We start from the raw sequence: 22,700 nt of genomic DNA, 5'->3' as shown, positions 1-22,700 counted from the left end.
AGAATATGACATCGAAGCACAAGATCGCATAGTAAAAAGCTGAGAAAAGGAAGATGTCTGAGATGTTAAAAAATATAGTTTCCCGCAAAGATGTATTGAGACGTGGAACAGTTTAAATGAAGAAGTAGTGTCTGCAACGAGTGTGCATACTTTTAAAGTAAGATTGGATAAGTATAGATATGGAGACAGGGCCACACGAGCATAAAGCCCAGGCCCTGTAAAACTACAACTAGGTAAATACACACACACACACACACACACACACACACACACACACACACACACACACACACACACACACACACACACACACACACACACACACACACACACTCTCTCTAAGAATCCAAACACAAGATAACAAAGCCACACGAAAATCCACGTAAGAACACCAACGACAAACAAAAGTGAAGATAACCAATACAGAAAAAAACACAAGAGACAGCGGCTGGCGTTCCTCACACACCCTGGCGCCTCCTGCCACGCTCTTACCGGTGTGAATACCAATCCGCAGCATGAGGGGAATGTTGTGCAGGTGACGGATCCTGAACTTCCCGGACAGGTGCAGGAGGTCCAGGGCCATGGTAGCGATCTGGGAAGCGTGATCGTCAATCTTCTTGGGCGCCCCTCCCACCACCATGTAAGCGTCACCGATCGTCTCCACCTGCCGGCAGAGAACGCGGGGACATTAGCTGGTGTTCTTATTGTTTTTCGTATTTTAACCCCTTCAGTTCCATGACACGTTTCCCTATTCATTCTGGTTACTATTTAGTGATTCTATACAGCTTCAGAAACTTATGTGGGGATTAAAAATGGTGAAGACTCTGCCCATAAATTTTCTGACCTCCATAGACCCATCCCAATGTCAATAAAATCGTCTAATCCTACCCAAAACCCATGGTAAAAAGGGTTAACAGCCTTCTAAATGACTGTAGTGATGTTCTCATATGTTTCCCACTTCATAACCGCTTTTAAGTGACTGTAGTGAAAGTTATTGATGTTTCCTAGAGTGATTGTAGTTAAAGTGAATAAGTAACAGAAGAAATATGCCCAGAAAATCCACTTGATCTGCTACGTTGGGTTGAGTTATGCTGATTAGGTTAAGTATTACTATTATCTATTTATTTCTTACAGTTTGTCGTGAAAGTTATTGGCGTTTCCGAGAGTGAGAGAGAGAGAGAGAGAGAGAGAGAGAGAGAGAGAGAGAGAGAGAGAGAGAGAGAGAGAGAGAGAGAGAGAGAGAGAGAGAGAGAGAGAGAGAGAGAGAGAGAGAGAGAGAGAGAGAGAGAGAGAGAGAGAGAGAGAGAGAGAGAGAGAGAGTGTCCAATACTGTTTCGAATAAAGACACACCACCCTTTATACAACGAAAGACAAAACAACACACACACACACACACACACCTTGTACACATTGTAGTGGTTGATGGTGGAGTCGAAGGCTGTGTACAGGTCATTGAGGAGATCCACCACTTCGAAGGGCGTGGAGTAGGCCGAGATGCTGGTGAAGCCCACGATGTCTGAGAAGTAGATGGTCACTTCCTCGAATTCCTCCGGCGCTACAGGCATGCCAAGTTTAAGCTGGTTGGCCACGGAGCTGCGAAAACGAGGCTGTGTGAACGTATAGCAGTTTTCAAAAGATGTTGGTGTTTTTACTTCGTCTCTCTCTCTCTCTCTCTTTCATATACATTTTCCTCCCTTCAATTTCAGCCTCCATCATAACACATATACCCATTCATTCTGTTTTTTTTCTTTTCTTATCTCTCTCCTCTTCCCATTCAAAACATTCCATCTCCCTTTTTCATAAACACACTTTTTTTTTTTTTTTTTTTCCGTATCACACTTCTTTCACTATCTTTCAACCTCCTCTCTCTCTCCTTTTTCTCTCTCTCTCTCTCTCTCTCTCTCTCTCTCTCTCTCTCTCTCTCTCTCTCTCTCTCTCTCTCTCTCTCTCTCTCTCTCTCTCTCTCTCTCTCTCTCTCTCTCTCTCTCTCTCTCTCATACACACACACCCATAGGCAACATTCAGTAAAGTTTGATACTATTAGATTAGGCTAACCCCTTCAGTACCATGACACATTTCCATATTCATTCTGCTTACTATTGGGTGATTTCATACAGCTTCAGAACCTCATGTGGGGGATTAAAATAGTGAAGACTTTGGCCATTAATCTTCTGACCTCCATAGACCCTTCCTAATGTTAATAAAATGGTATAATCGTACACAAATCTCAAGGTAAAAATGTGTCCCAGTATTGAAGGGGTTAAGTTTAATATTGCTGGGTTAGGTTAGATGGTATTAGGTTAGATTAGGTTAGGTTAGTGTTCCTCTCACCCGGGCAACATTCAGTAAAGTTAGATAGTGTTCGATTATGTTAAGTTTACTATTGCTAGGTTAGATTATTAGGTATTAGGTTAGGTAGTGCTAGGTAAGGTTAGGTTAGTGTCCCCCTCACCTGGGTAGCATTCTGTTCAGCAGCTGCTCCGTTTTCTTCTTCTCCAGGTCGAGCTGCTCGGTGCGGTCCTTGATCAGCTCCTCCAGGTTGCTCGAGTACTTCTCCAGCATATGGAACATTGTGTCCACGATGTTCTGCCGCCTGGGCATGACAGAAGGAAATGCTATATACTTTTCTTTCCTTTTTTTTTTTTTTTATTTAGTATGTTGTCAACAATGTATAAAATGTCTTGGTTATGTATGAGATGAAGTTGAAAAAAAAAGTGAGCAAGGTGATGATTTCTATTACCATATTTTGTTCCAGTATTGTACAGTTTAAATGCCTGTGGAATCAAGAGAAGAGTGACACTAACACGCTGCAGTTTACTGTGTCTTCCCATCTCTGTAAAACGTCTAGTATTCCAAAGTTTGCCTCCACGTCAAGAGAAAATGTGTACAGATGAAACTCACTACTTTCATCTTCCATCTATAGAAAATTTCTTTCATTCATTAGTGAATTGCAAACAAAGACGACAGTAACAAAGAGGAATGTCTGTGTTACTCCTATCGTTGAAAGACAAGTTGTATTCTATAGTTTACGTCACTAACTGCAGATGAATTGAAGGTAAAATAAAGCAATGAAGAGGTTAACATCACTCACTCATGTACTCATCAATGTTCTTATATTCCAAAGATGAATTACGCATAAAACCAAAGAAAGAAAGGAACTATTCAGCGGCAATCAAATCTGAGAAGTTAGCACTGCTCATCTGCAGCCCCGACACGGCAAGGCATTACAACAGCAAAGGATGAGAGTCAGGGAGGAAGATGCAAGGGACAGAAACTACTGGAGACCTGTACATGACGCCAACCAACGACTCTTAAAGGAAACAGAGAGAGGGGACAACATAGCAGTTTACTGCCTCACCTGCCCTGGTTCAGCTTCTTGAAGAGGTCATTAATCTGGTTGAAGTCAGGCCTCATCTCAGGCAGCTCGGCCCAGCACTGCTTCATGATGTTGATGGCGTCAGGCGGTGCAGCGCCCTTCGAGACTGACGGCCGGATCATGGGCGGCGGCTTCTTCAGGCGGGCAATGATCTCTGGGGTCAAGAAACTCAGTGAGGCGAAAGTCATGGAGAGTTTATAAGGGCATGAGAGAGAGAGAGAGAGAGAGAGAGAGAGAGAGAGAGAGAGAGAGAGAGAGAGAGAGAGAGAGAGAGAGAGAGAGAGAGAGAGAGAGAGAGAGAGAGAGAGAGAGAGAGAGAGAGAGAGAGAGAGAGAGAGAGAGAGAGAGAGAGAGAGAGAGAGAGAGAGAGAGAGAGAGAGAGAGAGAGAGAGAGAGAGAGAGAGAGAGAGAGAGAGAGAGAGAGAGAGAGAGAGAGAGAGAGAGAGAGAGAGAGAGAGAGAGAGAGAGAGAGAGAGAGAGAGAGAGAGAGAGAGAGAGAGAGAGAGAGAGAGAGAGAGAGAGAGAGAGAGAGAGAGAGAGAGAGAGAGAGAGAGAGAGAGAGCAGACTACCAGGAAGACAAGCTTCAGTGTCATCAGCTGGGGCTCGTGGGCAGCTCTGACCATCACGCTGTACTGACACAGCTGGAAGTGGGCGTGGCTCAGGACGAGGCCACCACCCGCACCATCTGGCTGTGGAACAAAGCAGACTGGGCTTCCCTGCGCCGCGACCTGACCCACACCCCATGGGCCACTCTGCTACAGGGAGGAGCAGAGAGTGAAGCACTTGCACTCACCTCTCACCTTCTCGCCCTCCAGAGACGCCACGTCCCACACAGGGAATACACCACCAGATCGACGGATCAGCCATGGTTTGGCTACCGTTGCCGTGTTGCTGCCGAGGCAAAGTATGCTGCCTGGCTCCGCTACAAGAGGAACCCGACTCGGCGCAACAAGGACCTGCACAGGGCTGCATGCAGGAGGATGGTGGTAACCAGCAAGTGGGCCTTAAAAAAGTGGGAGGAAAGCCTGCGCCGGAAACTGTGTGGCACTGGCGTAGGAAACAAAACTTGGTGGTCTCTTGTTAAGGACAAACAAGGAACTGGCCACCAAGAATCCATCCCTCCCTCAGCAAGCAGGACGGTACTGTCGCCACCAGCAGTAAGGAGAGGGCACAGTTGCTGGCTTCCTTGTTTGCTGGAAAAATGAAGGTCGGGAATCCACAGCAGCCACCGCCTCAGCTGGTCCAGCAATGTGAGAAGACTGTCACCATGGTGGAGGTGACGCATCAGCAGGTGAAGCGATTATTGCGGGGCTGGACACACAGAAAGCCACCGGCCCTGATGACATCAGCCCGCACCTGCTGAAGCGATGCTCCCAGGAACTGGCTGCCCCTCTCACCCAAGTCTTCACAACTTGTGTACGGGAAAACGTCTGGCCTTCAGTGTGGAAGGAGGCTCGAGTAGTTCCTGCACACAAAAAAGCTCCAGGACGGACCCAAAAAACTACAGACCCATATCCCTGTTGTCAGTGGTGGGTAAAGTGTTTGAGAGGGTCGTGGCAGAGGTGGTGTGTAGCCATCTCAAGGACAATGCCCTCCTCTCAGACCAACAGTTTGGGTTCAGACCTGGAAGGTCAACCTCCGACCTAATGATGCTTCTCACCAGGCATTGGCAGGACGCCCTCGACGACGGCAAGGACACTATAGTGGTTGCTTTGGACATAGCAGGAGCTTTTGATAAAGTATGGCACAACGGATTACTAGAAAAGCTTCGTGCTAAAGGCATCCAGGGTGGCTTGCTACGACTCTTGGGAAATTACCTGCAGGACAGAAGCCTCAAGGTGGTTGTCAACGGGCAAACATCTGAGTCCCTGCCTGTGGAGGCATCAGTGCCACAGGGTTCAATTCTTGGCCCACTCCTGTGGAATATCTACGTGGATGATCTTCTCCAGCTACTGCCAGGAGTCATGGCCTATGCTGATGACTGCACCCTCTCCTATACCTATCCACGCCAGGACAGTGGGCGGGCTGCTGAGGCCATCAATCAGCAGCTACGAGTGATAAAGGAGTGGGGTGCTCGCTGGCAAGTGACATTCGCGCCGGAGAAGACACAAGCAATGGTTGTCTCTCGGTCCCCAGCCGCCATGGCAGCAATGGCAGGAAAGTTGTCTTTGGCGCTGCTGCTCTCCACTCCAAGATGACGTCAAGATACTTGGAGTGGAGGTGGATCGAGGGCTGAGGTTTGACAGGCATGTCAAAACCATTGCCAAGAAAGCCTCTCACAGGATCTCCGCTCTCAGAAGGATCGCCAGTTTCCTCGACAGGAAGGGGAGACTGCTGCTGTACAAGGCACAGGTGCGGCCCCACCTTGAATACGCAGCTCTCTCCTGGATGTCCTGTGCCGCCACACACAGAAGGAGACTGGACAGCATCCAACGCCGCGCCATACGGCTAGTAGATGCTGCACTACCACCTCACCCAGAGCCTGAGCGTCCCCTTGATTCACTGGAACACCGCAGAGACGTGGCGGCGATCGTAGTGTTCCATAAGGCACAGGTGCAAAGAGTGCCACATCTGGCAGGGCTGCGTCATCCTCTAAGAGTCACCGCACGGAGCACGAGAACGGTGCTCAATGGTGGTGACGCCGTAGAGGTGCCGCGATCCCACGGGTGTCAGCATCAACGCACCTTCGCAGGACGCGTCTCCAGGATGTGGAACTTGTTCACGGCCGCGGTGCCTCACGTCCAGGAGATGAACACACAGTGTCAAACTGATGGCACATAAGTGGAGACAGACACTGCCAACTCCTCTGACACTCTTTGTGACGTGACACTCAGTGTAGTGCAGTGCGTGAATAGTGCTAGTGAAGTGAAACGAATAGTGCTCCATTTACATGCTGACCATCTTGTATATTATCTATTTTTAAGTCTTGTAAATATTGTAGAGAAATAGATTGTAGTACCCTTAGAATAGGTAGCACACGACAGTGCGCCTTTGGGTACATGTTCCTTGTATTAAGTTTTGTTTAAATAAAAAAAAAAAAAAAAGAGAGAGAGAGAGAGAGAGAGAGAGAGAGAGAGAGAGAGAGAGAGAGAGAGAGAGAGAGAGAGAGAGAGAGAGAGAGAGAGAGAGAGAGAGAGAGAGAGAGAGAGAGAGAGAGAGAGAGAGAGAGAGAGAGAGAGAGAGACTTACTCCCTCCCTCACTCACACACCTTGATGGGAGAGCTGTACCATGCAGTAGGGCGCCCCTCTCACCACCACCTCCTGCATGATGATGGCCAGCGAGAACACGTCCCCCGCCTGAGTGCCCTTGGCCATCAGACTCTCGTCCCTCAGTAGCTCAGGGGCCTTCCACAGCAGGTCTGACGGAGAGGACACCCACCCATCACCACTAACACTGTCAACACATTTACTGCTTTATATTTTTGTTTTTAGCTAATATTTCAAGTGGTTCATACTTCTTGGTGATAATTCCAGTAGAATAAAGAATTGTTTTGTATAGACAAGGATACATAAAGTTCCATAAAGATGCTTGTAAGGAAAAGGAAGGTAGAAAAAAAAAAGATGAAAATAAAAAAAAAATACGTGTGCATTTTCTCTAGTGCAGCAATTACTTGAATAATGAATGAAGGATCGTGTAGCTTTTGGAAATAAGGATTGAAGTAAATGTGAAAGTAATTAACTGTTGCGTTTTGGGAGGTTCTGAAGGGAGGTAAATCAAGCGTGCAATAGCATTACCTACAACTACTGCTACTACTACGACTACGACGAGAGAGAGAGAGAGAGAGAGAGAGAGAGAGAGAGAGAGAGAGAGAGAGAGAGAGAGAGAGAGAGAGAGAGAGAGAGAGAGAGAGAGAGAGAGAGAGAGAGAGAGAGAGAGAGAGAGAGAGAGAGAGAGAGAGAGAGAGAGAGAGAGAGAAGAGAATAACACACAACACAACACCACAGCAAAAGAAATAGAGAATAAGAAATAAAGAAGTAAATAAGCGAAGACACACGAAAGAGTGAGCTGGTGCGTCAGTTTACAAAGAAACAAGACAAAAAACACACAAACACACAACACAACAAACAAACTGCAAAAAAGACAACACAAAACACAGGGAAACAAAGACAAAACAACAGAACACAAAGAAAAAAAAAAACACATAAAAACACAACAACACAAGACAACACATTCAAAACAGCATTAAATAACCCAAAACAAACATATCACTTCAAAACACAACCTAAACTAACACAAGAGAAGCAAAACCCAAAGTCAATTAAACCCAAGACACGCACCACGTAGAGGACGAGCCGGCTGGTTGAGGTTCTGGTACTCATAGATGCCTGGCAGTCCATAGTCAGTCACTTTGAGGACCCAACGGGCGTCTATCACACAGTTGCGGGACGTGAGGCGGCCGTGGTGGCGGAGCAGGGAGCCGTGCAAGTACCGCATCCCCTGTGCATTGGAGAGCAGCCAGGCGAGGAGAGATGGAAGGGTGAATGTATTAACTCGTGGTGACTGAAATGGGTTAGTAAGGAAGGAAGGAGGCGAGGAAGGTTCACAGATACTAAGTAGGTTGACTGGTACGATAGGGAGAAATTGAAACGAAGGAAGGAGGGAAGGTTTAGAAATAGGAGGAAAGAATGAGGTTAACTGAAAATGAAGGCATGGAGGGAGGGTTCATATACGGTACGGAGGAAGGAATGAGGTTAGTTGAGAAGGAAGAAACGAGAGAAGGTTTGGAAACGAAAGGAGGCAGGAATGAGGTCAATTTAAAAAGAAGGAAAGTAAAGACAGATTAGAAATAATGAGTAGGTATAAAAAATAGAGGTTGACAGGTGAAATATGGACGGTAGAGGACAGAAATATCGAAAGGGAGGACGAAAACAGGGAAAGGTTTGGAAATGGAAGAAGGAAGGAACGAAAAGATAAAAGGAAGAGGGAAAAGTGGGAGGGTTTAGGTGGAAGAAATGAGGTTAACTGGTAAAATATGGAAAGTGTGGAAGGAAAAAAAAATGAAAATGAAGGAAGAGAAAAAAAAAGAAGACTGAAACAAAATTGAGTTGATGAAAAGGAACAAAAAAGATAAAAAGATAATGGTAAACAGAATGAAAGTATAGAAAAAAAAGAAAAAAGGAAAGAAAGGAGAGATGGAGGAAAAGAAAGGAAAACTAGAGATGAACAAAAGATAGAAAAAAAAAGAGCTGAGATAGGGAACTGGAGGAAGAAGGAACGAAGAGGAGGAAAAGGAAAGGATAAAACGTACGGAGGTGTTAAGTTACTGGACAAAGGGGAGAGAGGGGGGGGGAGGGAGGGAAGATATCAGATTATTAGAGGAGAACGATCAGTTGAGAGAAGGGAAAGGAGAGAGGGAGAGATAGAATAGACTAATTAAGGAAGAGAGAGAGAGAGAGAGAGAGAGAGAGAGAGAGAGAGAGAGAGAGAGAGAGAGAGAGAGAGAGAGAGAGAGAGAGAGAGAGAGAGAGAGAGAGAGAGAGAGAGAGAGAGAGAGAGAGAGAGAGAGAGAGAGAGAGAGAGAGAGAGAGAGAGAGAGAGAGAGAGAGAGAGAGAGAGAGAGAGAGAGGTATGAAAAGCAATGCATGCAGAAAGAGAGCAGAAGAGAAAAATTGAAAAGGATGGAAGGATGGGTGGAGAGAGTGAATGGGTGAATGGATGGATGGATGGAAGGACAGAGTGGATGGATGAAGGGTGAGTACAGTGGCCCTAACAGAGCTATATGGCGCACAGTGCGGAGAATGGCGCGGGCACAGTCATGCATGAAGAAATTGTCGTTGTGATAACCAGACCAATTCTCTTTAACTGCACAATGGAGGAACACTCTCTCTCTCTCTCTCTCTCTCTCTCTCTCTCATGAATGGATGTTAGTGGCTGCCTGAAAAGTATAATGATCAGTGTGAGAGAGAGAGAGAGAGAGAGAGAGAGAGAGAGAGAGAGAGAGAGAGAGAGAGAGAGAGAGAGAGAGAGAGCAAGGGAATGAATGAAGAAGAACAATAAAGGCTTCTCTTTCCTTCACCACAACTTCCTTTGATCTGCCGCTACAATATGATGACGAGAAGAAATAACAAAGGTTTGAGTGATCTGAAATTATGAACTATTTTTTTCACTTTAAACGTCCTTTTTTTTCTTTTCTTTTTACTCTGCACTAAATTACAAGAATAAGAAGCAAGAACACAAAGCTCCACAAATAAGATTTTTTTTTTTAATGTTATGACCTATAGCGCCTGTGGGCATACTTGAAGAGTATATGTGGGAAGCGTTGTTCAGCTTCCGCTCATTAGTGACACAGGCAGTTTTATTTATTGTGGTACCCATGTTAGGGCCCATATCACCACCCAAGCGCATCTTTGGTGTAACCACCTAGAACCTGGGTATCATGGTGACATGTAGGTAACTTTAAACCACTCGACAAATGGCATAGCTTCAAAGCGGTATGTGGTGGGATTCGAACTCACGCTCACCACCTTATCCACTACGCCACCGCCTCCCTAAGAAATAAGAAAGGTAAGAATGATCTAAAATTATGAACTTTTCTTTCACTTTAACCCTTTCAATACTGGAACACATTTTTACCTTGATTCGTGTACGATTAGACAATTTTATTTACATTTGGAAGAGTCTATGGAGATCAGAAGATTAATGGCCAGTCTTCGCTATTTTAATCCCCACAGGAGTTTCTGAAGCTGTAAAATATCACCAGATAGTAAGCAAAATTAATATAGAAACGCGTCATGGCACTGAAGAGGTTAAATAAATTACTTTTTTTTTTTCAATCTAAGCCCAAAACTACAAGAATAATTAGAAAGAAAACAAACCTCCATTAACCCACACGAATCACAAGATCAAGAACAATCCAGGAGAGAAATAAAAAAAAAAAAAATAAAAAAAAACTAAATCTACATCAATATCAGTGACACAGTACTCACTCTAACGAAGAATCACATGTAAGGGAAACTTGACAAAAAAAAACAAAAACACAAACACACACACACACACACACACACACACACACACACACACACACACACACACACACACACACGTTCTCACACTAACAATATTCATACCTAAGATGAACGAACACACACACACACACACACACACACACACACACACACACACACACACACACACACACACACACACAGTGGAGAACAGTAGACAGCGGAGTGCCACAGGGGTCAGTATTGGCGCCAATACTTTTTCTCGTATATATAAATGACATGCCAGAGGGAGTGAACAGCTACATAAATCTGTTTGCGGACGATGCGAAACTGTGCAGAGTCATTAAACAAAAAGAGGATTGTGAAATACTACAGGAAGACTTAAACAAGATCTGGAAATGGAGCAAAAAATGGGAGATGGAATTCAATGTGGACAAAAGCCATGTCATGGAAATGGGAAAAAGTGAAAGACGACCAGTGGGAATCTATAAGATGGGAGATGGAGTAGAACTAGAAAAAGTAAAAAAGGAAAAGGACTTGGGAGTGACAATGGAAGAAAATAATCAACCGGTTAGCCATATTGATAGAATTTTCAGAGAGACGTATAATTTGCTAAGGAATATTGGAGTAGCATTTCACTATATGGACAAGGAAATGATGAAGAAATTGATAAGTACTAAAATAAGACCTAGATTGGAATATGCAGGAGTTGTGTGGACTCCCCATAAAAGAAACACATAAGAAAATTAGAGACTACAAAAATGGCTACAAGAATGGTTCCAGAATTTAAAGGGATGGCATATGAGGAGAGACTAAAGGCAATGGATCTACCAACCTTGGAGCAGAGAAGAGAGAGAGGGATCTGATACAAGTTTATAAATTGATTAACGGAATGGATGAAGTGGATAATGAGAAACTGATCCTGAGAGAAGAATATGACTTTAGAAGCACAAGATCGCATAGTAAGAAACTAAGGAAGGGACGATGTCTGAGAGATGTTAAAAATTTAGTTTCCGCAAAGATGTGTTGAGACTTGGAACAGTTTGAGTGAGGAAGTGGTATCAGCAAAGAGTGTACATAGTTTTAAAGAAAAATTGGATAAGTGTAGATATGGAGACGGGACCACACACACAAAGCACAGGCCCTGTAAAACTAACAAGATAAATACCTAGGTAAAACGAACACACACACACACACACCATAAGAACACACACACACACACACACACACACACACACACACACACACACACACACACACATCCACGTAAACAAAAGAAACGCACCTAAAACAAATACGTAAGAGAAAAAAATACTTGAAAGAAAACTCCACAGAAGAAAGAAGAAAAGAAAACATCCCCAGTGCTCACCCACGAAAAAAAAAAAAAAAAAAACAGACGAGAGAAATAAACAAGTCAAATAATCACAATAACAACCTCAACACCCATAAAAAAACAACAACTAAAACAACACAACACCACAAAAATCAACACCTGAAACCCACCACCTGCCAAGACGAAAGAAATAAACAAGTTAAAATAACAACAATAACCTCAACAACCCCCCCCCACCCCACCCCCAAAAAAAAAAAAAAAAAAAAAAAAAAGCACAACGCAACACCACAAAATCAAACCCACCACACGTAAGAACCACCACCACCACCACCACCACCACCACCACCACGTACTACTCACCCTAACAAGATCAGTGAGAAGAGAGAGCCTGAATGACCAGTCTAGCTTGATGTCCTCCTGCCTGATGATGTCCTCGAGTGACTTCCTACTGCAGTACTCCATCACCAGGCCGGGTCGTATCGGGTCACACAGCATGCCCAGGAAGCCGTTGATGTTCTCATGGCGGAGGTCACGCATCTAGGGAGGAAGGGGGTAAGTGAGTGAGTGAGTGAGTGAGGTTAGATTGGTGAGTGAGGAGAGAGAGAGAGAGAGAGAGAGAGAGAGAGAGAGAGAGAGAGAGAGAGAGAGAGAGAGAGAGAGAGAGAGAGAGAGAGAGAGAGAGAGAGAGAGAGAGAGAGAGAGAGAAAGAAAGAAAGAAAGAAAGAAAGAAAGAAAGAAAGAAAGAAAGAAAGAAAGAAAGAAAGAAAGAAAGAAAGAAAGAAAGAACAAAGTACAGCAACAGCGAATCCCGCATCTTCAAGCTCTCCGCCAGTCCCTGCGGCGGGCACAAGTGACCACCCGGGCTGTCACTTTAATGCCTGGTGAATGATTTCAGTGCCGATGCCGTACTTGGCACCATCAACGCCAGTACGTCCATCATTATGGTAAACTGTGGAACACCTTAATTGCTGCACAGATAGACTTCAGTAAAATGAATCTGCAGCAATTCAAGGGGTGTGTGAACATCTGGTTGCCATAAGCACCAGAGTAACATTTGTTAGTAACATTTAGAGTTAGGCTTTTAGATCGGAAACACTAAAAATGTTCCCCTTAGCCTGTAAAATGCTACATCATATGTAAAAATATTTTGTAGCATACTCTTCAACTGTGTATCGATTTGTGTAAATAAAAGAAAAGAAAGAAAGAAGGAAAGAAAGAAAGAAAGAAAGGATGGAGGGATGAATGGATGAGTAAGTGATGAATCAAGTTTAAGTAAGAGGAATGATACGTTAGGAAATAAAATAAAATTAAATGAAGAGAAATTCAGTGAGTGACGAGTAAGATTTGGGTATGAGGAAGGAAGAGTTAGGGAAACAAAGGGAGGAATAGAATGAGAGCTTAGGAGAGTGAGTGGTGGGAAGGATGGGAAAGGATGGAAAAGGGTAGGGAATGAGAAATTTATAGAATACATTTTGGGAAGAAGGTATGGGGAAAGAAAGGAGGGGAAGCAAATGGTAGAGGTTTGGGGAATCAGAGAAACATCAGGAAAAGGGAAGAAATAGAATGAAGAAAGGTAACGAGAAGGTGAAAAAAAGAAATTTGAGAGTAGAAGGTGTACTGAGAAGATTTCAGTATGGGTCATAGGTTAGGCTTGAAGTAAAAAAAAAAAGAGAAAAATTGAGAGGAAACGAAGAAAGATTGTGAAGAGAAAGAATAGTAGAAATGAGAAGGGATACGTAAAGAAGAAAAAAAAGGTGGGGGGAGGAAAGGAAGAAAGGAAATGGTGAAGAAAGACTGTGAAGAAACGGTGTGAAGAGAAAGAATGGTAGAAATGAGAAAGGGGGAAAAAGAAAAAAAGGAGGAAAGGAAGAAAGGAAATGGTGAAGAAAGATTGTGAAGAGGAAGAGTGTTAGAAATGGAAAATGTAGAGAAGAAGTAGAAAGATGGAAGGAAAGGAAAAAGGGACATGAAGAAGGAAAACGAGGAAAGGTAACATGAAACGGGAAGAAAGGAAACATGAAAGAGAGAAACAAGAAAAAAAAAAGAGAAAGGAAGAAAGGAAAATTCACATGGAAACCAATAAAGTTTGATACTTCTTTTTTATTTACATTCTTTTACTTTTTCATTTATTTTCTTCCCTTATATGTTACAATTCCCTATCTAGTCCGGGAGAACTGCCAGAAATAAGAAGAGGTATTTGTTTGTTCTATTTATTTATTGGTCTCTGTAAATAGCCGACGAGGGAACCAAACCTACACTGACAAGACGCAAAACAATCCCGGCACGATATTACTCGGTCCTCTGTGGCAGCGAGAGCTCTCCGAAATGCTCTTGCCAGTATATCGCCTTTGAATTGAGTGTACTGACGCTCCTTCTACTAGTGGTAAAAAAGAGGGAGGTTTCAAGACACTTTCTCCTTGTTAGTATATTGCGTTTGGATTGAGTGTACTGACGGCCAATCTACTGGCGGTGGTGGTAATGGTAGTGGTGGTAAAGAGGGAGGTTTTAAGACACTAATCTCCTGTTTGTTAGCACACTGTGTTGAAATTAAGTGTACTGCGGGTCAAATTAGTAGTGGTGGTGATAAAGAGGGTTTCAAAACACTAATCCTTTCTCTTTGGTTAGTATATTGTGTTTGAATTCAGTGTAATGAGGGTCAATCTACGTAGTATTAGTGGTGGTGGTAGTAAAAAGTATAGAGGTAGGTTTCGAGACACCTATCCTCTATTCTTGTTCGTATATTGAGTTTGAATTGAGTGTCCTGGCGGTGCATCTTAGTGGTAGTGGTAGTGGTGGTGGCGGTGGTGGTAGTAAAAATAAAAAGGGAGGTTTCAAGACACTTATCCTCTATTCTTATCAGTGTATTGTGTTTATATGTATCTTTGTATGTACTGAGGCCGATCTAGTAGCAGTGGTGGTAGTAGTCAAGAGGGAGGTTTCCGGACACTTATTCCCTAATTCTTTAACTTTTTTTGACTCTTAAGGGAACTGGCACCTCAGTGGGACGTCTTTTTTTTTCTCTTCCACTTTTAATTTTGTTGCTCTTGGCCGGTGTGCCTCTCCTACATAAAAGTAGTAGTAGTAGTAGTAGTAGTAGTAGTAGTAGTAGTAGTAGTTGTTTTTTTTTCTTGTTCTAGAGGTGTCTTTGATGCTGTCCCTTTAAGCAAAACAAGTTGTAGAAGAGAGAGAGAGAGAGAGAGAGAGAGAGAGAGAGAGAGAGAGAGAGAGAGAGAGAGAGAGAGAGAGAGAGAGAGAGAGAGAGAGAGAGAGAGAGAGAGAGAGAGAGAGAGAGAGAGATCCAGAGTTCATCACATTTAGCCATTCCTTCAAAACCTCGGCCAAGAGACAAACAAACCACGATAACAATTCACGTCTTGACAGGAACACAGAGACGTCACACGCTAGGGAAGACTTAAGACTTACACTGAGCGCCACATCACGAGTTCGATTCCCAGGACACTCCCCGCCGTCACACAACCTTCCCGAACACCAATACATCAAACCCCGCCAATACGTAAACAAAAGAAGGCAAAGAATCCACATCTTCACACAGGTACAGAGGAAGTTACAGGGCAGGAAAGGCTTATAACTCGCAGCCTCAGAACTTAGATTTGTATTCTGAAACGTTCCACTCTCTCTCTCTCTCTCTCTCTCTCTCATGACTATTTTCAAAGGATACAGAAATGATAAGCTGAATATCTAAAGGCGTTTCTCCTGTAAATGATGTAGTAATCTCGTTCATGTGTCACTAAAACTACAGAAACACCCTTGAAAACTTGTGCCACTTGAGCAGAAGGCTATTGAAACAGTGGAGATTTTCAAAGGGTTTTTCTCCTGTAAATGATCTAGAAGCCTTGTTCATGTGTTATTAAAACCACAGAAACACCCTTGAAAACTTGTGTCACTTGAACATGAGGCTTTTGAAATAGTGAAGATTTTCAAAGGTCACAAAGATGATAAGCTGGATTTCCAAGAGTGCTTCTCCTGCAAATCATGTAGTAACCTTGTTTGAGTGTCACTAAAACCACAGAAACACCCTTGAAAACTTGTCACTTGAACCGAAGGCCTTTGAAATAGTGGAAATTTTCAAAGGATAGATATGATAAGCCGGATTTCTAAGGGTGTTTCTCCTGTAAATTAAGTAGTAACCTTGTTCAAGTGTTACTAAAACCACAGAAACACCCTTGAAAACTTGTCACTTCAACAGGAGGCTTTTGAAACAGTGGAGGTGCGGCGCTGAAGTGTTTCTGAATATGGTCCTTAACCTTTCCGATCAAACCAACGCATCAAAACTGTACAAGGAAACAAAACAAGGTAAAAATTGATGCGTTCAGAGGTAAAGGGAAGAGTTACGAAAAGTTGCAGGGCAAGGGAAGGCTTGTAACTCCCAGTCTGAGGATTTAACCTTTCCGATCAAAACAACCCATCAAAATTCTTTATAAGGAAACGAAACAAAGTAAAAATTGAAAGTTTGAGAGGTAAAGGGAGGGGTTATACGACTGGGAAGACTCGTAACTCACTGACAGGGACTTAAGCCTTCCAAACACCAATGTATCAGCACTTAGCAATACGGAAACAAGACACGCTAAAAACTGATGCCTTCACAGATAGAAAACAAACAAAACTCGATAAAAATTGATGACACAGAGACGGGGAAAGATTACACAGACGATATTTGTATGAATGGGGGAGACTTAACCCTTCCTAGCACCAATATAGCAAAACTTAGCAGTGCGGAAACAAAACACGATACAATAAAGTGGACGAAACATGATGAAAAAATAATAAAAGAATAAATAACGTCTCAGCTACCATGAAAGGTCACACGGCCGGGAGGACACGTAAGTCGCGGCGGGGGACACAAAAAGGTGTACGTACAGGTAAAGGTAATTGATTGACTGGACTGGCGGGGGATTTTTAAAGGTGCACGCCTGCCTGGGTTATGTATTGCCGCTACGCTGACTGCAGGCAGGGCTCTTGGTGGTGGTGGTGGTGGTGGTGGTGGGAGAGTAGGAAGGAGGAGGAGCAGGAGCAGAGTGAGAATGGGGAAATTTTATTGATGGTGACCTCACAATTTCCACTGACGTTCATCGCATGTAGGGAAAATCATGAAGCGATTTTGTTTCCTCCATATTTTTCGCTAACTTTTCATCTTTCTCTCTTTCTTTACCGGAATACTACAAAGTGGAGGCCGGCCGAGTTAGTAAGAGTAGAATAAAATGCATACACCTCGGATATTTGAGCGGGTTATTTTGTTTCCTACGTTGCCTTTGTGTTTCCGAGCCAGCGAGCGAGTTCGGCCCCCCCCCAGGAACAATGGCAGTGAAACCTTCGTGTGCCAAGACCGTACGGAGGGAATGCACCGCCCTATCTCCGCGTGCTGTACATGGAAGACACCCAGGAGGAGGAGGAGGAGGAGGACACTCAAAGACACCCAGGAGGAGGAGGAGGAGGAGGAGGAGGAGGAGGACACTCACCTGCTTTAGTAGAGTCATTGTCCGGTTCTTGACCTCGAAGTTGCCGCCGGCGTGGACGTGGAAGTACTTCACGTGAACGAAGTCTCCCTGGCGAGGCGAAGACGAGAGTAACGTAATTTCATCAGGAAACTTAGTAACCTAGAGCTGACCTGACCTAACTTTACCTAGAATTACCTTACTTAGTCTAATCTTATTCTCTCAATCTTCCTATGTGATGTGAGAGAGAGAGAGAGAGAGAGAGAGAGAGAGAGAGAGAGAGAGAGAGAGAGAGAGAGAGAGAGAGAGAGAGAGAGAGAGAGAGAGAGAGAGAGAGAGAGAGAGAGAGAGAGAGAGAGAGAGAGAGAGAGAGAGAAACACACATCTTTCCTTATACATACAACCATTCCTGATCACTTTTCTAATACACAACACAACACAACCTAACCTAACCTAACCTGATACACCGCACGGTAGTAGGTACCTAACCTAAACTAACTAACTTAATCATTCGACCTAACCTAACCTAACCTAACCAAACATTCAACCTAACCTAACCACATAATTGTACTTAATCTAGCCTAACCACACATTTGGACCTAACCCATCAATTCAATCTAACCTAACCAAACACGCCACAAGACACAGTTACCCACATTGTACTTGGCCTTGGCTTCCTCCCCCTCCTTGTTGATGACGTGCGAGGCGGTGGAGAGGAGGGAGTCGTGGGGCGAGGGCCGGTGAGGGGAGCTTAGCGATCCCCTCAGTAGGTCAGGTCGATCGCCGGGGCCAGCTGACCCAGGCTAGCGATGGGTGAAGAGAGGGAAGAGGGAGAAGGAGAGAGAGTTAAGATTAGATACAAGGTTCTGGGCACTCTATTCGTGCACTCAAACATACACGCAATGCTCAGTACATGAATGAGCAGCCCTATCTGTTGTTTGGTTACGTTAGGGTAGGTTTGGTAAGGTTAGATTTGGTTAGATAAGGTTTTGTTAGTCTAAGCCGAGCTAAACCTAACGGAACCTGACCTAACCTCAACTACCTTACTCATCGAAGGTAATCCAATCTAAGCTAATCTAACCAGTCCAAAGAAATAACAGAGACTGATCTTTATGTAATCTCTAATAACATATCGCTCATTATACTTGACCCTGAGGTTATGAATAATGTACAATCTTTATACTCATTCCAAACTATCACGGCGGTTGTTTCCATTATTACCACTACTAAGTTAATGAACAAAACTCAGTAAATCTTTCTATTTTTTCTATCTGCACTATTCAAACTATCATGGCGGTTGTTTCCATTACTACCATTACTAAGTTTATCAATAGCTACTTTAAGTTGCCTAAAAACTCGGTAAGACTTTCTATTTCTTTTGTCTGGCTACACTGCGCAATTATTTCTGTTCATGCCAGGAGTCACAATATTTAGCTCTGATGGTTGCATGGATTGACTTACATTAAATATTTATAACTTCACCAATATGCACTCAATGTTTCTGTGTGCAAGTCAGAATACTCTAATATCACGCAGGTTTCGCAGAGCATTGTGGGTATTTCTAGTCTCGCTACTTTGCATTTCACGTCTGACACTCTTCTCAAATCACAACGCTACGTCACCCATGCTTGTTTATCCATTCAGTTCAACACAATACTGACCTGCAGCATCCCCATTGACACTCCTCGCTTCCACGAGCTTATTTTGTTCTTACTTCAGACTTCTATTACCATGCTTGTCTAGTCAGCTCTTACCAGTGATGCTAATCTGATGTGCGCTAATATTACACACACTTGGTAGTATTTCCTGTTCGCACATCTCTATAATATTACCATGCATATTTGACTCCTAAAACCGAAGCCACAGTGATTTCTAGTGTTACGACTAATTCAGCACGGCACTCGAGTCTTGTCCAAACCGCGCTACATCATCATACTAGTTGGTCTCCTTTATCTAACACGCGCCATCAATACATTACTCATCTGTTACCACGAATATCAAAGGAATGTTCACACTGTTCCTGACTGACAGAATGACTTATCTTGTGCAACACTTTCATCATGCTTGCTTGTCTCTTCAATCCATTCTAGCATCGGTACCTTGTTTATATCTACGAATCCTTATGGGATCTTTACAATACTGATGAGTGAGTAATTGTCTTGTTCAAATTCTATCAAGCTCTCTGTCACCATGCTACCTTGCCAGTTCAACCAATCCCAGCATCTGTACCTTTTATATCTATATCTACGAATATTTCTAGACTTTATAGCAGCATAGAATAACAAACTGACTAAATAACGTTCAACCTGTAACTCTGTACGTATCATCATGCTAACTTTGCTTGCTGGTTACTACGAACACTTAAGGAGGTTTATAACATTATTCACTTCAAGAGGTGCAGCGCTACAGTACTGCTGATGCTATACCGTTACTTAGCAATCCGAACACTACATCTGGCTAACCTCAACACCCGTAACCTTGTATCAATATCATGCTTTGGTCCATTCACTAGTTTGCAGTACCACTACTATCAAGTTTTTGCTTATATTTCTTCTACAATACCGTCCAGTTTCAGGATGATTAACAAGGCAAAAGTTCAACCCGAGCGCGTCAAACTTACTTCATGATTACAAGAAAATAAGGTTTACTGCGCATCCTACAACGCATCAATAACACTGGCATCAATAGTACGCCACTCATGAACAGTAGAAGGCATTAGAAAAAAAGGTAAAACTCCCTACAGAGAGAGAACATTATTACTATCATTATTATTATTATTATTATTATTATTATTATTATTATCATTATTATTATTATTATGCATTGTGCGCGCCGCCACTACTCTTAGAGATAAACAGCCACCAGGTATTGTTGATTTATTTTGGTATTGACAAATTCACTTACGCCTATGTGGGAATATAGAAAAGGTAGACCCTCGATTTTACGAACGGCCTGTTTGTGTGTGTGTGTGTGTGTGTGTGTGTGTGTGTGTGTGTGTGTGTGTGTGTGTGTGTGTGTGTGTGTGTGTGTGTGTGTAATTCACCTCGGTCGTCTTCTGGTCACCCAGCCAGCCTTCCCCATTACGGAGCGAGCTCAGAGCTCATAGACCGATCTTCCGGTAGGACTGAGACCACAACACACTCCACACACCGGGAAAACGAGGCCACAACCCCTCGAGTTACATCCTGTACCTACTCACTGCTAGGTGAACAGGGGCTACACGTGAAAGGAGACACACCCAAATATCTTCACCCAGCCGGGGAATCGAACCCCGGTCCTCTGGCTTGTGAAGCCAGCGCTCTAACCACTGAGCTACCGTGTGTGTGTGTGTGTGTGTGTGTGTGTGTGTGTGTGTGTGTGTGTGTGTGTGTGTGTGTGTGTGTGTGTGTAACTCAATTATCATTACAAGTAAATATACAAAAGTCAAATATTTAGCGGGTTTAAAAGAGATTACTTGATTTGATTTAGAGGGAAACAAAAGCACTCTTCAGGTGAACACAACGTTGAGAGGGGCGTGTGACGGGGCGGCATCCCTCTTGACATCTTCACACCGCGCTCAACACCGTAACATGGGAAAAACAACACCGAAACATGCTGATATACACTTAGTGGAGGGAGGGAGGGATTAATGTATACACAACCGGACTGAATTACTATGTACAGAGACTCGATTATTTAGGAAGGAGTTGTATGCTTTTACTTAATTTGTACACAGGTAGTAGCAATGCAGGCTGGCTAATTACAGGAAGTGAAACACACACACACACACACACACACACACACACACACACACACACACACACACACACACACACACACACACACACACACTACTGGATCCCTTCCCGGAGGATCGATCTTCAATCAACGTCATTAATTAATTCTGCTTCAAAATATCTAATGAAATATTTAAGAGACCATGTTTTGATGAATTAGCGAATGCCCGGCGGATGGCGAGGTATCTTGCACAAAACCGAGGGTCTGCCTGCATGGTGAGTCAGAGGGCGCCGCGCGGGCTTCCTGGTGGGAGTCGTGGCGAGGCGCAGCAAGCAACAGTTGGCCGACGCCACCCTGAGGGGCGGGGCGGGTTGGGGGGAGGGGGCGTGGGAGGCGGGCAGGGCGGGAGTGGCTTCTAATTCTAGGTCCTCTTTAAAACAACCTCGCCAACACTGGTGCGGCGAGGCGGCTGTGCGTGAGGCAACACGGGCTTTGTGTAATGCCTCTTCCACCTCGGCCAGAAATATTGCTCCCATGCCCTCAAACATTCCTCATCCCAGGTGCGTCTATTTGCCGGCAAACCGACGCCCTGCAGTGTTGCGCGCCGCGGCCATCCAGGCAGTCACTACTGCAGGGCCTCAATGCACGTGAGTTTATGGCCAGCCAGGAGGCATGGCCAGGCTGCCGTGGCCACCGCGCACCAACACACGTGCTAGCGCCAGCTTGACGTGTAAATAATGCATGTGAGGCGAGGTTTGTCAGAACGTGATGGTGGAAACAATATTTACAGTAAGGCGGACTCCATGATGTTGCAGGAAGCTGGTCTACATAACATCCTGAAGCCTGCACACCTCCCGCGCCCCAGTGGTCTTGGCTCCTGCAGGGACGGTGGGCTGCTGCAGGCCTGGACGCGGGCACCCCGACTCATACAGATGCGATACACTATTGAACAAACTCCTACAATAATGAGCTACTGAACACAATCTTGCACAAACTGCTACTGAAGGAGGCTGTCTGCTGTCCCTACTGGCCTGCAGCAGCAGCAGCCGCCAATCCCGCCGCCAGACACAGCCGCCCCAAGCTACGGCACCAACTCACGGGCACGCACAGCAAGAATGGGAAGGGAGGAAAGAGAGGAGGACGGAATAGAGATGATAGAGTAAGCCTTGGACGAAACAAAGGAAACTGTACTACAAACAAAACTCGAAAAAAGAATTTCCAGCAAGCCGTGAGGAGGAGCAGCAGCAGCAGCAGCAGCGGCGGCAAGCACTACTTTACATTCCACATGCAACCCTGTGGCAGGGGGCGGGCAGGCTGGGGACGACTACCACCACTACCACCCTGATCCCCGACGCTCGCCGGTACCAGCCACTTAAAAATGAATAAAGTTTACTACCTGGAGTGAAAAGCTTTATTGAAAATAAAAAAGAAAAGAAAAAACTTGAAAAATTTTCTTTAACTAAATATAAAATAGAACGCATCAAAAACCTTTTTCTTTTTCTTCAGTATTTTGCTCCGCGCTTCACTGCTGGTGTGTGTTTGTCACTCTCACCCGAGAGGAGTCACCACTCACCATCACCATCACACAAGAAAGCATCGCCAACGCCCTATCACCATAACCACCATGACCACAACCCACAACCAGTATCACACACACACACACACACACACACACACACACGGTCCAATACTGTCTCAGATAAAGATTCATTCCGGCTCGGAGCACTGCCTGACCCGTGGTGGAGTCGTGGGGTTGAGGCAGCGCCCCGCAAGGCGATGAAGCACTCTTGAACCACCTTCCGCCAACACTCGTGCAACACAGAAACACTTGCCACACGCACCTGTCTCGTAGGGGCGACACCAGAGGCAACACTG

At 44.4% G+C, this 22,700-nt stretch overlaps 1 protein-coding gene across 6 annotated transcripts in view; it reads right to left on the bottom strand.

The window, feature by feature from the left end:
• LOC123515600 overlaps positions 1-22,700 on the bottom strand; it is a 384,796-nt gene that overhangs the window by 6,632 nt on the left and 355,464 nt on the right. For all 6 annotated transcript variants that reach the window (XM_045274374.1, XM_045274378.1, XM_045274381.1 and 3 more), the window contains exons 11-19: positions 17,765-17,911; positions 17,133-17,219; positions 12,016-12,192; positions 7,656-7,815; positions 6,587-6,736; positions 3,359-3,530; positions 2,453-2,593; positions 1,401-1,593; positions 493-664 (exon numbers count right to left, since the gene is read on the bottom strand). In XM_045274374.1, the coding sequence (XP_045130309.1) occupies positions 493-664; positions 1,401-1,593; positions 2,453-2,593; positions 3,359-3,530; positions 6,587-6,736; positions 7,656-7,815; positions 12,016-12,192; positions 17,133-17,219; positions 17,765-17,911 (1,399 nt within the window). The remainder of the gene's footprint in view (positions 1-492; positions 665-1,400; positions 1,594-2,452; positions 2,594-3,358; positions 3,531-6,586; positions 6,737-7,655; positions 7,816-12,015; positions 12,193-17,132; positions 17,220-17,764; positions 17,912-22,700) is intronic.

The sequence above is a fragment of the Portunus trituberculatus genome, chromosome 39, assembly GCF_017591435.1.
Source record: "Portunus trituberculatus isolate SZX2019 chromosome 39, ASM1759143v1, whole genome shotgun sequence".
In the NCBI taxonomy this organism is placed as follows: Eukaryota; Metazoa; Arthropoda; class Malacostraca; order Decapoda; family Portunidae; genus Portunus; species Portunus trituberculatus.
This window is presented reverse-complemented; position numbering and strand designations above follow the sequence as displayed.